Here is a 17,232-nt window from a genome sequence, read left to right on the forward strand (position 1 = left end):
GTCCGGCTTTGTCGTGGCAAAAGGCAATTGCCGAAGATATCCATCGTGAAATACTTTGCTTGGAAAGCGGCATGCCTTTTCTAGGTCTACTGAAAGCGATGAAAAGCTGGTTCGTTTTCCTACAATGTTTTGTCTTGTCGAGGTAAAATTTAAGACACCTCTTCAGGTCCAAAGAGCGCAGGGATTTTTCAGCTGCAGTGCTGGGATTTGGGAAGAATGATCGGAGGACTAGAGGTTCATTTAAATGGAAGTCCGACGGGACCTTAGGAATAAATCGAGGATTAGTTCTTAAAACCACTCTGTCTTCCTTGAACTGCATGAAGGGATTTTGTATGGAAAGAGCCTGTATTTTGCTGACCCTTCTTGCTGAGGTCAGGGCCAATAGAAGGGCCGTTTTCCAGGAGATGTATTTGACATCTGCCCTGTGAATGGACTCGAAAGGGTGTTTCATCAATTGGTTGAGGACCACATTGAGATGCCATGTTGGTGGAACTCTCCGTGGGCGAGGAAAGGATCTGTAAAGCCCCTTAAGGAATTGTTTTATTAACCTGTGTGACCAGAGAGAGGGTCCTTTTGAAGTTCTTGTAAAGCAAGAGATTGCTGCCAAATGTACTCTGATAGAGGCATGCGCAAGTCCCCCCCTGTGCCAGGTGTAGCAGATATGGTAGTAACTGCTCCGGAGTAGCCTGAAAGGGATGTAGATCTTTGCCCTTACACCAAATGCAAAAGCGTTTCCATTTTAACAAATAGGTCTTGTTTTTGCTCTCTGCTCTTGCTTTCGCGAGGACATCTTTGCACTCCTGCGGAATGTCTAGTTGGCAGAACTCTCGGTACTCAGGAGCCAAGCCGATAATCTGAGAGATTTCAGATTCGGGTGCTGTAATTGGCCGTCGGTGTCTTAGACGACGGCACGCCGGTCGACGAGGGTGTCTTCGTCGACGGCGTCAACGGTTTTGGCTTCGTCGTCGATGCTGATGTCGTCGTCGCCGACGGGATCTTCGTCGAGGGCTTTGCAATGAGGATAATCGACGACACAGGCTTACCCGCCATCGACGATGGAGTAGTCGTCGTCGTCGATGAGAATGCTGACGACGCCATTGTCGTCGACACTGTCGTCGTCGATGTAGAAACAGACTGTAGACCCAGTCTTCTTCAGCGCTGAGGTAAACGTCGACGAAATAGTCGTCGACGACGGCGCAGGCTTCCTGAAGGCAGGAATCTTCTTGTCAGACGTTGTAGATCTTGCCTCTGAAGACTTTTTGACAGTCTTTTTAGGAGGAACGTCTGTAGGGCTAGGGGAAGCAACCCTTGGCCTCTTCAAGGATAATTTCAATGAAACTGAAGCCATCTCACCCTCCTCTGAAGACTCCAGGTCGTCTCTGGTTTTCAGTCTGTTCAACCAGAGGAGCAGCCCGCCTTCTCGGTCTTTTAGTGTTTTTGTAGAGAATGTTCTACAAATTCTACACTCTTTAGGAGCATGGTCTGGATAAAGACAGTATAAGCAGGTTTAATGCTTATCATCGACGTGGAGCCTCTTCTTACCACAAGAAGAGCAAGCTCTGAAGAGACCCTTCTTTTTATCAGCCATGGTGCATTTATGAAGGAAATATCCAATTTCTGAGAAGAAAAGAGATTATACTAGGAAACCTGAGGAGAACTCAGGTGGAGACTCCCTAGCACAACGTGCGGTAGAAAATCTGAGGCTCCTGACAGGAAGGTTCTAGAGGGTGGTGGTAGCTGATTGGCTACCTTCTGGAGTTTGGTCCTTTTTACAAAAGGACATAGGCTACTAAGGCAAGGCCCTTAGGCCTACTTTTCTCTATGTATGTCTATAGGACATTACTTTTCTATGTACCGGAGACTCCCGTCTCGACGACGGAGAATGATTCAGGCATGTGAATCTATGAAAGACACCCATAATACTGGATAACCTCGCTTTCTAAGCCCATGATTCATTGACTGCGCTATACTATAAGGGAAAATAGACTCCTGACAATGAGTGTTAAAAAAAAAAAAAAAAAAAAAAAAAGAATGGCAGGCTCTATGAAGCCAAATCAGAAAGAGACAGCACAAGGGATCTGTACGTGGCAGACAATATAGTGCCACCTGTGGACTCTACAGGACAGGGGATGCTGGAGTATAAATAGAACACTGGACTTATACAGGTTTCGTAGAATCATCAATGGTTGGTCTCCTATGTCAAAGCATTGACATACTCCTTTAGGAGACTAGCAAACAATTGTGACCTCTAACTACTAATAATATTGGTGTTTCAAACCGCTTAGAAAAAGTTGCAGAGTGCCTCTTTTCAGTATTTGTGCTTTGCTTACGGCATCTGCTCCCTCTAGAACTGTCAAAGGTCTGACTCATCTTTTTTCTATAAGTAGCACAAAACCCTGCTTTTACGACAATTTCTGGATTAACTTCTCTGGCTAGGTGATTGCCTACCTGTTTTGTGCAACGGACACTTAAGGTGATTTTTGCGCTCGATAAATCCACTTATCTTATAGCGTAACAGGAAACTTCAAAAATATATAACCAGAGAGAAACACACTACTATGCTATATCTCTCAGTGTGATCTGAGGCCCTCATAATGATGCAGTAATACCACACTATATACAAAATGTACCCTGTGGTATTAGTAATTTTCACAGTTGTTTAGCAACACCCTTTTGGTTGAGCGCTCCTAATGAGGCTTAAAATTTAAGTCTTACCTCGACGGAGACAGATTTGTCTGCACTCATCCTCTTGCTTGGAACTTCAGGACCAGTCTGAGTCTTGACTGCCACCATCTCCCCAGCTCGGGAAGGATTATGACTCCGCTGTGGATTGGTCTGGATGCCAGAGCCGCTTTGGTTGTACCCAGGACTCCCGTGGCTCGGAGGCTCCCAGCTAGGAGTTTGTGAAGAGGTCAGTTCATGAAAGTTCATAGGGGGGCTTGTAGGAAACTCAAAGTCTGATGTCTTGGTAAATTCGTTTTCAGCAATCACCTGTTTTGGGGATTGGTTGTGGAGGTTGTCTGCTGGAGTCCACACACCTTCTTCTACTTGCCTGCCAGGAAAGGAAAGTGAAGAATAAAATGGAAGTCAACAGAGGAAACGCCATGGGGTTTAAAAAATATACTATCTTTGGCATGTTCCTTTATTAGTCCACCAGATGATCTTAGAAAACCTCTGATGAAACATGCCTAGTGGACAAGACAGTTTGCTCCCAGATAAAGTGTTATTTGAAAATCACACGGGGATGAAGTGACTTATTTCAGTAAGGAGGAGTAAATATTTCCAACATAGGTAGTTAGGTTTGAAAGACATCGCCTGTGGATCAACAAGAAATAATTAGTATCATGGGTGACTGAAGATGAAAAATGTTTTATAGGGGTCAAGAAGGAGGGACATGTGATTTACTCCCAATGGTTTGTTTGCAAAGATTATGGTGAGAAACCCCTATAAGCATAAATGGGTTTGCATAATTTCATGGTTCTAGGGATAAACGTTTAATGTGTATTATGCTAAGCAAGAGTTTTATGGTGATGGGGAGAGGAGTTAGCATAACGGCTAGGGCGGTAGACCTCAAATCTGGGGAACCAGGTTTGAGTCTTGGCCAGGACGCACAACATCCTGTGATTTTGGGTAATCAACTTCCCCGTGCCTAACAAAAATGGATGTGGCCTCATGTAACGCAACTGGTTCTCATGTAAAGTGCTCCGATACCCTATACCTTTGGGTCAAGTTTGTGCTATAAAAAAACTCTGTAAAAATGTGTGGAGTTATTGAGAATTAGGTTCATGGTTACAGGGAGAAGTTTTCATGAGCATTATAAAAAAATCCAACATCCCCTTCCACCTCTATGCAGACGACACCCAGATCTATCTCGAAACCTCCTCCATGGACGACATCCAAAGACTAAACAACACTCTAAGAGAAGTCCAGCACTGGCTATCACTCAAACACTTGAAACTCAACCAAGACAAAACAGAAATCCTACTCATTTCAAATAAGAAGCAGAACCCCTAAGTGACAGATTGGCTGAAAGCCACTGATGCTCTTAACTGCAAACTCACCCTGGTTGACTCAATTTAATCACTGGGAATCACACTGGACCCATAATTAGACATGACCAAGCACATCAAAAACTCTGCCAAGAGCTCCTTCCTCAACCTTAAACTGCTCAACAAAATAGAACCCTTCATCCCTCCGAATGACCTTAAACAAGCTAATCAAGCCCTAGTACTGTCCAGACTGGACTATTGGGAATGCAACCCTCACAGGAACTGCAAAATCCCACCTGGCTCCCCTCAGCGCAACTCTGAATGCAGCAGCCAGAATGGTCACCGGAGTAAAGACATTTGAATACATCTCACCTGCACTCAAAGAACTAAAATGGCTCCCAATAGAAATGCGTGCTAACTTCAGAACTGCCTGTCTCACGCACAATGCTCTGCACACCAGGAAGCCTGCCTACCTGGCCACAAAACTCAAAAAAGCAGGCCAAATATGGAGCCTCAGGAGTAGCAACACTCTCCTCATTCCTCTGAGAACTTGCAAACAAAAAAACACATCTCAATCCTTCTCTGGAAATGCGCCCAAAATGTGGAACTCTATCCCAGTCCATATCAGGACCACCCCCTCCTTTGTAAACTTCAAAAGGCCACTCAAAGACCTCTACCTCAACCGATCCCTTCCGAATGGCTAGCTGCTGCACAAACCTAAACTCCTGCACACTGCAGCACCCAGCCACGTGAACACTAAGACTTCTACCTCACCCACCTCCCGAATGGTCCCTGTGCCCCCCCCTCCTGGAAAGGGTCCCCAAACAAGTCAATTTGTATACTACTCCTATGCACTGTGATTTCCTGCTAGCAATGTGATATTATACTCTCAGACTTTTGATTCGTCATGACTCAATATGTTTAATACTGTTTTTCTTTGATTGATTTCACCACTACTTATGTTGTAAAGCGCTCCGATACCTTCGGGTCTGGCTAGAGCTCTATAAAACTCCCAAATAAATAAATAAACATTATGCTAAGGGATAGTTTTAAGGACACGGTAATGTACATATGTTGAAGGGTTATAGAGAAAAATGTCTTCCAGGGACAGAAGTCTAATGTGTGTATACTGAAGTAGGATTATAAAGGGATGGGCCAGTGATGTTTTGTAGGGCTATAGAAAAAATAAGTGGAAGAGAATGTCTCCTGTAGCTTTTTAGGGTCAGTGGATGGGCTGGCAATACCTGATGAGGGCATAGTTCCTTGAGCACCATGGTAGACATTCTCTAGGAAAGAGAGCTTGAGCACTCTCTGCATGTAAAGTAGGAGGTAATTATGCAATGAGGTTCTCACCTTCGGATCTGAGCCAGTGTATCAGTCATTGATTTACAGCGTTTCAGTAAAGTATCCAGTCTCTGGGGTTCTTCCTTCAGGAATTTCACAGCTTCCACCTCGACACGCAAGATCACACGCATTTTACTCTGCAAACTGGGGAAATGAGCTGTAAGAAAGGAAAAAGGTAGAAACAAGGGAAGTAGAAATGTTGCCATGCAAATATCACTCTACAACAAACTGAAGGACCAAGAATCAGCATTTATCTATCTTCTTTTGAGACACATTCTCTGTCCTCAACTCCCTGCTCTACCTCGCAGCAGTCCAGAAGGAAGCATAAAATCTCTCTACCAGTGATTACTTTTTTGATCGCTTCTCAACATACATTTTTATCTTGCAGCATATCCTCATGCCAGATACACCAGACCTTATTGGAGAAGGAAGAAACTCTTCATAACAAACAATTTAAAAGCAGGCAGGAGATGCATGCTTCTGACCCTTCTATAAACAGTCCTATGTCAGATTATTCTAGAACTAGTTATGATATTTCTCTTAAGTAAGGATATTTTTTAATCGGATGTTGTGACTCAAAAGAGGAAAGCTTGCAAATTTGTTGAGAATGTAGGGTGTGCCTCTGTATTTTAAATAATGATCTTCTAAATGTATCAATATTAGATAGCTATGCCTGCCCTAATGAAACTCCACTTGGTTTGATTCTCCTAACAAGAAATTACTTAATGGTAAAAAAAAATGAAGGACTTTATGTGATCTCTCTGAAACTCAGTAACATGCCCTATTACAGTCAAAATAAGTCTCTTGTAGGTGTAGATGTGTTTAACTTAATTGTTTTGTATTTATGTCCTTTTTCTTCCACACGAAGCTTTGAAAACAAAGCTTCAAGAGATCAGCAACCTTGTTTGTCACTAGTGATATTAGTTAGCCGATGAGCTTAATCATGAAATATGTATTTTGCGAGCTTAATTATGAAATATGTATTTTGCGAACTAATGGTTTTAAAGAGATTTTATGTTTACATTTATTTTATTGGTTTTCATTTCAAATATACGGCATACAGAGATTGAACATGTGCTATAGTTATTGTTGTCTGGTCCTCCAAGAGGACTGCTGCGATGGAAAGACAAACTAAGAAACATGAAGAAAGTCCCCCCTCTCATCCTCCCCCACGCCCCCCTCCTGTCAAGAGGCTCAAGCGAGTACAATGTTCCTAAAAGAGATTTAAAAAGTTGAGAAAATCTAGTAAGTGTTTTTGTCCTTTCCTTGGAACATACAGTCATAGAAATACTATGCCAGACCCTTTGAGAAACATTGCCGCTATCTCCATTTTAAACTTTTCTGAAGATGTCAGGATATCTCTATGCAAGACACTTCTAAAAGTTGCCACAATATGCCTATGCTAGAGTCTTTTAGAAGAAGGCAGGATGTCTTCAGCATTGACTACTTTAATAGATTTCCATGTATGGTCTTTGAGTATGCCAAATGGGATTTCCTGGTAAATTTTACAATACAGTGACACTTTGTATAGCTCCTCTTGTTCTTTTGGCCTTTACTGAAGCAGTCCATGCTTGCTTCTCCTATTCCTGTTACTGCATCCACCAGGTTGTTCTAATGATCACAATTCTCTGCTCTCGAATATGTGAACACATTTGCTTCTTCATGGGAAAACTGTACTGGGAAACAACTCCAAGCCACACAAACTATCCCCTTTTTGAGCTGCTCCCAGTCACGGTTGTTGCCTAAGGTGGGTCGGTGGCCACACTTTATAGCAGATGCATTACTTTTAAGTACTCAAACAATTAGAGATACCACACTATCTCTACAGCCCTGCTCCCTCGCGTTCTACTAAATACAGTGCAACGTTTTCTGGCTGTTGTATTCTTGTCTAGGCTCCATTCTTATAACTTGTGCTCCTGGGTCTTTATGGGCACACAAGAAACATTCAGCGCAAAAGATCCAGTAGGGTAAATAAATTGAAGATTTTCCTATATATGCTGACTCAACAATACACCCATGCACTGTGAGTGGAGGCCAGATAATTTTTCACATCTTGTTACCGTAGATCCAGTAAGATAAGTAGCACAATCTGTTTGAAGACCTAAATGACGTATGTTCCAACTGAAACAATTTTACATCAAGGATAACAAGGGCTTACGCTGCATTAAAAATGTTGTGAGTCACATTTCCTACTTCAAATGGAATACTGAAATGACTAAGATAAATAGGGCATGCGTCATGGAAGGAAAATGTAACTTATCCTCTAAGCATCTGTTCATGTAGCGACGTAAATCAACCTGCTCTACATACTCTTGCAATCTAGTGTTGTGCTTGAACATGTACAGTTTCTTTTTCTTCGAAGAAGTATTTCGAGTCACAAGGTGTTGTGACTCCTCCTATGAATAGTATTGCTCATGATCATCGGTTCCATTCTTAGGTTGTTTTCCTGCATGGCGGGTGAGAATGGAGATGGAGCTGAAGTGACAGAGGATGCCCATGCATAGGAATGTGTGAAAAGCAAAGTAAAGTATAGGAAATAGAGCTGCAACAGTCGAAGTCTTCTGGGAGGAGGGTGGGCTCATGCTAATCTACAAGCACTACATGCCACAAACAGATGCTTACAGGCTAAGTAAAATGTTCTAAGTGTGGCATGTGTGGCTGTAGATATACATGCTCTGCATAGACTGGAAAGCAGTTGTGCCCTAAAATCATGGCTAGCCAGAGGAAGAATTAGAAGATTGAAAAAGTGTACTTAGTACAGCCTGGCCCGCTGTGGCGTACTGATGAGCTGGGACATCCACACAGTATTGTTTAGTGAACATGTGTGGTGTGCACTAGGTAGCTGCCTTACATATGTCAGCTAGTGGGATGTTTCACAAAAAGGCCATGGAAGCAGCTTTTTGTGCATAGAATACAGCCAGGGTGGAGCAGGGAGCTGACGTTTGGCTTTGGCATAGCAGGTTTGAATACACCTGACTACCCAGAGGGCTACTCCTGCTTTAGATATAGCCCTACCTTTGTATAACTTAGAGAAGACAACAAACAGTTGCTGAAGCTTGAGAAAAGCTTGTGTCCTATCAGTGTGGTACATGAGGGCCCTCTTGATATCTAGTGTGTGCTACAGATTCTGGGTGCAGAAAGAACACTTGCAGTTCAATGGTTTGGTTGAGGTGGAAGGGAGAGACCTACTTGGGCTAGAACGTCAGGTTAGTTCTGAAGACTACCCTGCCAGCAAAAACCATGCAGACAGGGTCGTTTGTGCTGAGGGCTTGAATGTCGCTGACTCACCTGAGGGAAGTAACAGCGACCATAAAAACTACATTCCAGGACGGAAACTAGAGACGACACAAGTGAAGGGGCTCAAAAGGGAGTGCTATGAGCCTAGTGAGAACTAGGTCAAGTTTAGGAAGGGGCTGGGGTAAGCTAGGGGATAAGCCTTTTATGTCCCTCCATAAAGACTTTAATGACTGGGACTCTGAACAAGGAAGATTGTTCTCTGTTCTGCGGGTATGCTGCCAATGCATCCAAATGTAAGCAAATGGAAAAATAAGCCAGGCCTGAGCATTGTAAACAAAGAACATAGCAGGCAATGTCCTGTATTGCATGCTTAAGCAGATCAATATGTTTGCAGTAGTGAACAAAACTCTTCCACTTTGGGTGGTAGGATGTCAAACCTCATATATATGTATATGGGCAGGCACTCGCTGGCAAATTGAGATACCCAGACCCTAAGAACTCAAGAGCTGGATTAATAGGTTGAGCTGCCTGGGGATGGGATGCCGGACTGCCCTGGTGCTAAGTTAGAAGGTCCGACTGTTGGGGAGATTCTTGTGTGGTACTACTGACAACCCAAATAGGGTTGTGGGCAAGGGCCGTCTGATCTAAACGAGAGCCACCAAAATGATGGTGAGAGAGGTCTGCTGTAGCTTCCGCACAATGTATGGAAGAAGTGGGAGAGGCAGAAAAGTGTAGGCAAATATCCCGGACCAGTTCATCCATAGTGCATTGCCTGTGGACTGTGAGTGCGGAAACCTGGAGGCGAATCTTGGGCATTTGGGGTTTTCTCCAGCTGAAAAGGTTGTCTACATGGGGAAACACCTAACGATGGAAGTATGGGAGTAGGACTTGAGGGTGGAATTCCCACTTATGGATTTGTTGCTGCATTTTGCTGAGCAGGTCTACAAAGTCATAGTCCAATATCGGAAAGTACTTCGCTAGCAGGGAAACCCTGTGGTAGATAGCCTAATGCCAAAAGCTCTACACCAGCCTCGAGAGCTGAGGAAAGTGTGTGCGCCCTGTTTCCGAAGGTAACACATGTCAGTCATGTTGTCTGTTTTGATCAGGACTAGTTTGTAATATATGTGGCAGTAAAAGGCCTTGCTAGCCAATTGCACTGTCAGCAACTCTAGGTGGTTGATCTGGAAGGACTGCCATGTCTAGGACATACCCATCCCACTTAGGGCAAAATATGTTGCAGCAACAAATGATGGGCGGAATGCTGAATGAATCAAACATTCACCCCCAGTCAAAAGATCTGGGCTAAATCCATCATTCTTTTCCTCCAAACGCCACCTCAGTTTGGAATCAGCCATATGCAAATCAATCTTGACCCTGCTCCTCATGGGAACAGCCCAGCCCGAACTACCAAGGCGGGTCCTCTCTGGACCGGAAACAAGCATCCTGGGACCGGTTTCAGTGTATCACCCCTCATCAGCTATGTTAGATTGAATCCAGTGGCACCGCAAGCAAGAGACCCACAGGTGGGCAAACCCATACCACTTAGGGTGAAAGATGCTGCAGCAACAAATGATGGACGAAATGCTGAATAAATCAAACATCCACCCCAGTCAAGAGATCTGGGTTAAATCCATTGTTCTTTTGCTCACAACGCCACCCCAGGTTGGCCAAGGGTATGCCCAGACATGGGTCAGTTGCTCGCTGTGCCAGCATATCACAGCCAACTAATTGCCAACGATGTGCCACTGGATCAAGGCTAGCTTGGCTGATGAGTGGTGATACCCCGAAACCAGAGCCAGGATGTTTGTTTCCGGTCCAGGGAGGACCTGTCCTGGCGTGTCGGGCTGGACTGTTCCCATGAGGAGCAGGGTCAAGAGTGATTTGCATATGTCTGGGTCCAAACTGGGGTGGCATGGTGAGCAAAATAACGATTAATTAAACCCAGATCTCTTGACTGGCAGTGAGTGGCTGAAAAGTTTCAGCACTCCATCCATCATCTTGTTGTGTGTGCCCAAAGTGGCCAAAGTATGCTCAGGCTTAGGTCCGTTGGTCTCTGTGCCAGCATATCACAGCCGTCGGTCCTAGGACTCATTTAACCACGCATCAAGTCAAAAAAGATTTATAATTCAAAAATATTTTGCATGCAGAAATATATTCCTGCAAATGTTAATTAATACAATTATGCACCTTAGGAGAAGGAAAATAGATACCCACTGTATGTAAGAAAGATGGTCTATTTATTCATAGTACCAATCCTGAAGGTAAAGACATTACCAAACATGTAATCGTCAAGACGTTGCTCCAAGGAAAAGGAGGTGAAAAAAGGCTGGTGCTCGTGTGTGTAGTAAAGCTGAGAAAAAGTATAGAATGAGAATAGTTCATGAGGAATTACAATGGTTTCGCATATACAACAGGTTGATATACAACAGGTTGTAACAGCACCAGTCGCTTGTGGCCTGTCCAAAAAACATCATTTTTCTAATTCAAAATAATTCACAAGGAATGTTGCAGAGAAATATAATCTGTTCAAAGGATGGGATGGTGGTGTCATATGGTACAGGCCCTTGGTAAAGGGTAGATGTCGACGTTTCTACCAGACTTAAGGCGCAGGGGGCTTTTAAACCTCCGTTTGCGGGTCTTCCTCAAGACAGGGGTGAAGGAGGGGCAACCTATTGCAGGACAGGGTGAGTCCTAGGACCAACTGTTGTTCTATATCATACAATACCCAGGTCCATGGATAGTGATCGGGTTACCCCATTAGGTTATAAAAGCATATCACAGCCAACATATTGCCAATAATTACCACGGTTTTGTGCCACCACCAATATGTTGCCAGGGTTTAGCACCATTGAATCGGTGCCTACAGATTACCAGGAATTACCCCCACTGTGCTAGTGAAAGGATTTTCCAGGCGGTGACAGTGGTAAAATAAAAACAAGTCCTCACCCACACACTCAGGGCTCAAGCATACACCTAAACACACAGATATGCACTCGCAGAACAAGACGCACACAGACATGTACACATGCACTTCCACCCAAAGACATATGAACACAGACGGGTGCGCACAGCTTAAAAACGTATCCTTCTGAAGTACTCCTTCTAGCAGCAGTGCTGCAACAGCAGGCCTGTTTATTTTTTCCTTTTCCAGGCTTTACATTTCCCAAACAGCAATCCCTAGAGTGGTGGCGTGGGAAACACCTCAGGCAACTTTGGGATGGGAGGGAGTAAGCTTGTAGGAGGGTAGGGAATTGGGATCAAGTGCCTGGCAGGGTGGGGTGCAGGGAGCAATGGGAGACCCAATCTGAATGAGGGAAAGGGGAGCAGGGTGAGGCTTAAGTGAGGGAGCAGAAGAAGGGGGCTGTAGATCTCACAATGACCTGGGCATGTATTAACACAGTTAATGGGTGTGGGGTAGTTCTGGTCTGCCGTGCTATACTTCCACAGAATTCAGGCAGTCTGCAAGGGTTTATTACTGGTCTTATTTTGAGTCAATGCTAGAAGAGAGCCGTGGAAGCAATTCCATTTCGAATTCTGGGGAGGAAGCAAAGAAGGATGAAGATTATATGTAAAAGTGGTGGTTCCCTTCGAACTATACATTTCACCTCTGTAAGAGACATTTCTCACTCTAAGTTGACATCTGTTATTCAACAGGAAGGACAAGACCAAAGGGAGGAGGGGGCCTCACATTCTGGATAATTCCTGGAGGCGACAAACCAGTTATTTCTTTTTCCAATTCAGAGACTGCTCTCTGGTTGAGTGGCACCAGAAGGCACAGGTCTCCTTTGTCCGCTGCTTAATTGCCGTAACACCAGATTACCGCAGAGTAGTTTGTTTTCCATGATTGTAGAGGACTCTAGAACATACTAATGAGTTTGTGTTGAGTTTGGAGTTTACTAATGTAAGGAAATCCATTATGTCTCTATAATGAACAAAACATCTTATAAGTAGTAATTTCTTCTACTACTATTAATTGTCTTTATCAGGGTCTCCCAAAACACTTTCTCTTAAGAGTTCAGTTGGAGTAAAAAAACTGAAGCACAGTTCATCTTGGGGTATAGCAAGTGGACTCATATTTCGTCTCATCTCACCTCTTTTCACGAGATTAGGGTGGCCACACATGCGATGGTTTGCTAGGAGTTCTGTGCAGTATGAATTATTGAAACATTAAAAAAACAATGTTAGCCATTATGTTCGACTATTATCTCATCTATCATGAGAATACTGCTCTAAAATAACTCTCGCAAACTATAACTGAATAACAGGTTACTTATGTACAATGATGAGTGTGTCACACAAGTGCCACTCAGTGATCAGTTGCTTGCTAAGGCTCATCTATGCCCTCTGACGAAAAGCCAATCAGCAAATTGACTTGAGCAGTGTGCCGATCTCTAGGTTAACCACCTATAATGCGTTTTGCAATATTTAGCAATACCAGTCATATACTTCTACTGGTTACCAATGCGTAAAATACAAATCATAAACACAATGTTGTACTCAGAAGACCACCAGCAGCTATAGATGTGACAGCAATAAAGCACACAGTACGTCAAATGTAAAAAACAAATCAGAGAATCATGTTTTAGAAAAATATATAAAAAACATCACATAAGCATCAGGTTAAAAAGTTCAAAAGAACAGCGACCCCTGTTCTTTTGAACTTTTTAACCTGATGCTTATGTGATGTTTTTTTAAAAATCTTTTTAGAAAATGTTATAACATGCTACCTGTATGTTTTTTAATGATCTGTTATAATTGTGTTGATAATATGCCTCTTTGAATAAATTGACAAAAATATATATATTTTTCTAAAACATGATTCTCTGATTTGTTTTTTACATTTGACGTACTGTGTGCTTTATTGCTGTCACATCTATAGCTGCTGGTGGTCTTCTGAGTACAACATTGTGTTTATGATTTGTATTTTACGCATTGGTAACCAGTAGAAGTATATGACTGGTATTGCTAAATATTGCAAAACGCATTATAGATTACTACTCCATTTCCTACCCATCTTGTGGTAAACCTGTGGGACGTTCTTCGGTTTCCTACGCTATCTCCCCTGTCCCAAAGTTGACAGTTAAGGGGGCCTCCTTTAACTTTATTGATCTCTAGGTTAGGACTTTTTCTTAGATGGAAAAGGAGCCCATTACACAAAAAGGTGAAGTGTAATGGTCGGTGAGGAATCTGTAAGTTAGACAGAATATTCACCAGAAAAACAGTTACCGAAGGCAAGTAACTTGCTCTTCTGATGGATACTTCTAACCACAAATTCCTCACCTTGTAAATAAATACTAAAGCAGTTCCTAGGGGAGGAGGAAGGTCTTTAAATGGCTGAAACTAAAAAGTCCTACAGGATTTGACAGGCAAAATGCCCATCCCGATGGACTGGACTGTCAAGGTAATAGTGCTTTGTGAACGTGTGCCCTGCTGCCCATGTAGCAGTTTGACGAATATCCAGGACAGGCACTCAACATGCTATCACAGTATTGGCAGCCTTAGCTTGAGTGGAATGAGCCCTTAATCTTTTTAGGCAGCGGCTTCGTAGCTAGCACGTAGCAGATTATTATGCAGAGGACACCCCATACAGAGATGTTTTTTTCTGCACTACTTTGCACTTTTTGTTCTAGTGAAACCCACAAAGAGTTCATCACCCGCACAATGGTCCTTGGTACAATCAATGCAGAAATGGAGGGCTTTCTTAGGGTCCAAACAATGCAGTCTCTGGCAGTAATGCAGGTCGAGTTCTCAACATAAGATTGTCTGGCAAAATGTTGTGTAAGGTGGTTGGACCGAGAGGGCCTGCACCTCACTCATGTGATGAGAGGACTTGAATGCCGTCAGAAAAGTTGTTTTTAGGGAGAAACAATGCATTGAAAAGCTGTGCATTGGCTGAAACGCGGTAACATTTTTTAAACTAAATTAAAGTCACACAGTATCACCACAAATGGCTTTGGTGGAATCTTGCTGAAAACCTTTCACTCTTGGTGGTGGCGATAAGAAGCCTAGAGGCTTTTCGCCATTGGTGTAAAAGGCCCTGCCTCAAAATTGGATGTATCTGCCATTTGTGATCTGTTAGGTGTCGGAGTTTGTCTGCCCTGGCGATTAAAGATGCTAACAGATGATTCACGACCAAAGAAATGCCATGGCAAGTCCCTCGCAAACGCAAAGCCTCCTGGCACAGGACCCTCTTTTGTAAATGAATAACACTCGAAATAGCATAGCACTAAGAGACATGGGATAAAACTTTACAATGTTCATTTCTAAAACCCAAGTATAGTGCATAAATATGAACGGTAACTATAGAGAATGAGACAATCAAAGTAGCAAGGCATCATATGGCAAGCAAATATAATATGAACATTCTTAAGTTGATCAGTAGGTTCCTAGCATCCTAAAACCCTATCGCTACTTCTAAGCATTACTGAAGACCATAGTCAACATCTGTGCGCCTACAGGATGGGAATACGGCAATATACATCCTGCAGGTCCAATGCACCAGGATCCAGGGCATACAGAAGCTGGACGAACGTGAACATCTTGAATTTGTCCTTTTGCAGGAAGGCATTGAGAGAGCAGAGATATAAAACAGAAAAAACAAATGCCTTCATTCTTTTTCAGCAAAAGTAAGTTCCAACCCTCTGTGTGGCTCCTTTGGCTAAAAGAGCCTGCACTTCCTGCTGCAAAACATACATGTGTTCCTCAGTCAGCGGCATCAATGGGGTTGTAGCCCTCATTCAGGAGCGGTACTATCCTGAGTGGTAGGACTAGGGGAAGAGATACGTCCAGTGTTTGGAGGAGTGCACAGACCACTGGAATTCCTGTAGTTCAGCAAAACAATTGTCCTCATCATGCCGAGGGTCAAATTTGTGTTTTTTACCACAGTTGTAATTATCTGAATCTCATCCAAAAAGCTGATGCAAGGTATGCGCTCTGCCATGTGGTAAAGGAAAGGTACTTGAGTCTGAAGGATTCCTAATAGGCTGCGCCCCATTGAGGAATGAGAGGGCAGCGTCGGTCAAGGGCGGGTAAAGACTACTATATGTAATAGCTCCTCTCCCAGCAGCATCAGCACTGGTGTTGAAGAGAAAGGAACCGGCACAGAGAGTTGCGCAGGAACCGAATTTGACACCAAAGCCAGTGCGGAACCTAAAGGGGGTTCAAGAGGCACAAAGGGCGCCAAAGGCAAACTCACATGAAGTACCAAGGTTGGAGGCTTCTGTGGATTCTTGGGGCCAGAAGGTGGGATAAAGTCAGAAGTCATGCTAAATATGTGCCACGTGGCCCCCTAAAGGCCTCTATTTTCTGTGACTTTGCAGACGACCTGGAAATGTAGGTGTTAAGTACTCTTATAACGCGCAACAGCTACTCTGAGGAGTGTCCCGGCGCGGAGCCAAGAAGAGTCACTGAACTACATGCCTTCATCACGGAAACAGGTACGTTTTTAAAAGTTTCTTGAAGGCTAACGGGTCTTGGGTATTGGGCAATAAAAGAGGAAGGCCATTCCAAGCCTGTGCAGTCTTGACAGCCAAGGAGCAACCGCCGAGCTTTTGAGGAAAGAAGCGGGGCGCCCTAGCTAGAAGGAGAGCTGAAGAGCGGAGTTGTATCAGCGGGACATAGAAGGAAAACCGATTCTGTAGAAAGGCACACCCACGACCGTAGTGGGCTCGATGAGCAATGACAAGGTATTTAAATTTAACCCGGTCCGCCACGGGAAACCAGTGGAGTGCGTAGAGATGTTCATGCACGCTACTCCTCCTAGCAATACCCAAGAGGAGCCTGGCGGCCACATTCTGGACAACCTGAAGTCTATTCAGAGCGTATCCAGGGATGCCTCTGTACAACACATTAGCATAGTCCAATCGGGAAAGGATCAATGTCCGGATGACCGTCTCTTTGGCCGGCCTAAGGAGGAGACGTAAAAAACTCCTTAGCATTTTGAGAAGACCAAAGCAGCTACCTGTGTTTGGGAACGAGACTAGGAGGTACATTGACACTCTTGTGCCCTCCTTGGAATCCGAGAGTGGTGGGAAGGGGCAGAGGGTCCGGTTTCGACTTCTTGTGCTTCTTTTTAGACTTATCCAAAGACTTTGACCGTGACAAGAACCTGATGCGTGAACAGAACCTTCCTATCAACTTTGACTCTTTACTGTGTAGAGTCTTCTGATGCAGAGTGAGAAGTTGTGCCTCACTGTCCCATATAGCCTTGGGGTTCATGGTGGTGCAGTTGTTGCAGGGCCCTGGAGTCGTGCTCCAACACCTGGCACTCACCACAGGCATACCTCATGGAGATCTGTTGCAGACATTTGTTTGCAAAAGTCCCTAAAAGTTTTAAACCCTGTCGTTTTGAGAGGTGGCATCTTGTCCCTTGCACATTTATAAAAAAATAATCATTTGGGAGCAACTTACTTATCAAAAATGAGAAAAGCAGAATGTCGTTTGCGAAGTGACACACAACGAATGTGTGACGTAATGCCGTGGTATTTCTCCCCGCAGGGAATCACAACGCGGTCGTTACAACGAGCGTGTTGTGATTCCGCAAACCATTACTCCGCAAATCGGAAGAACGACTTGCGGAGGGGGGGCGCTGGATGTTGGAATAGTATAATTTACTATTCTAACTCCAGTCAGTGCTGACACTAAGGAAGGTGTTTGATTTTAA

The 17,232-nt window shown here is 43.8% G+C and overlaps 1 protein-coding gene across 1 annotated transcript in view; it reads right to left on the minus strand.

The window, feature by feature from the left end:
* The window catches only part of SRCIN1 (SRC kinase signaling inhibitor 1), a 922,972-nt gene that overhangs the window by 209,971 nt on the left and 695,769 nt on the right, over positions 1–17,232 (minus strand). Inside the window, exons 13-14 of the mRNA XM_086924314.1 lie at positions 5,343–5,490; positions 2,716–3,052 (exon numbers count right to left, since the gene is read on the minus strand). Of these exons, the coding sequence (XP_086780440.1) occupies positions 2,716–3,052; positions 5,343–5,490 (485 nt within the window). The remainder of the gene's footprint in view (positions 1–2,715; positions 3,053–5,342; positions 5,491–17,232) is intronic.

This window comes from Lissotriton vulgaris, chromosome 5 (assembly GCF_964263255.1).
Source record: "Lissotriton vulgaris chromosome 5, aLisVul1.2, whole genome shotgun sequence".
NCBI lineage: Eukaryota > Metazoa > Chordata > Amphibia > Caudata > Salamandridae > Lissotriton > Lissotriton vulgaris.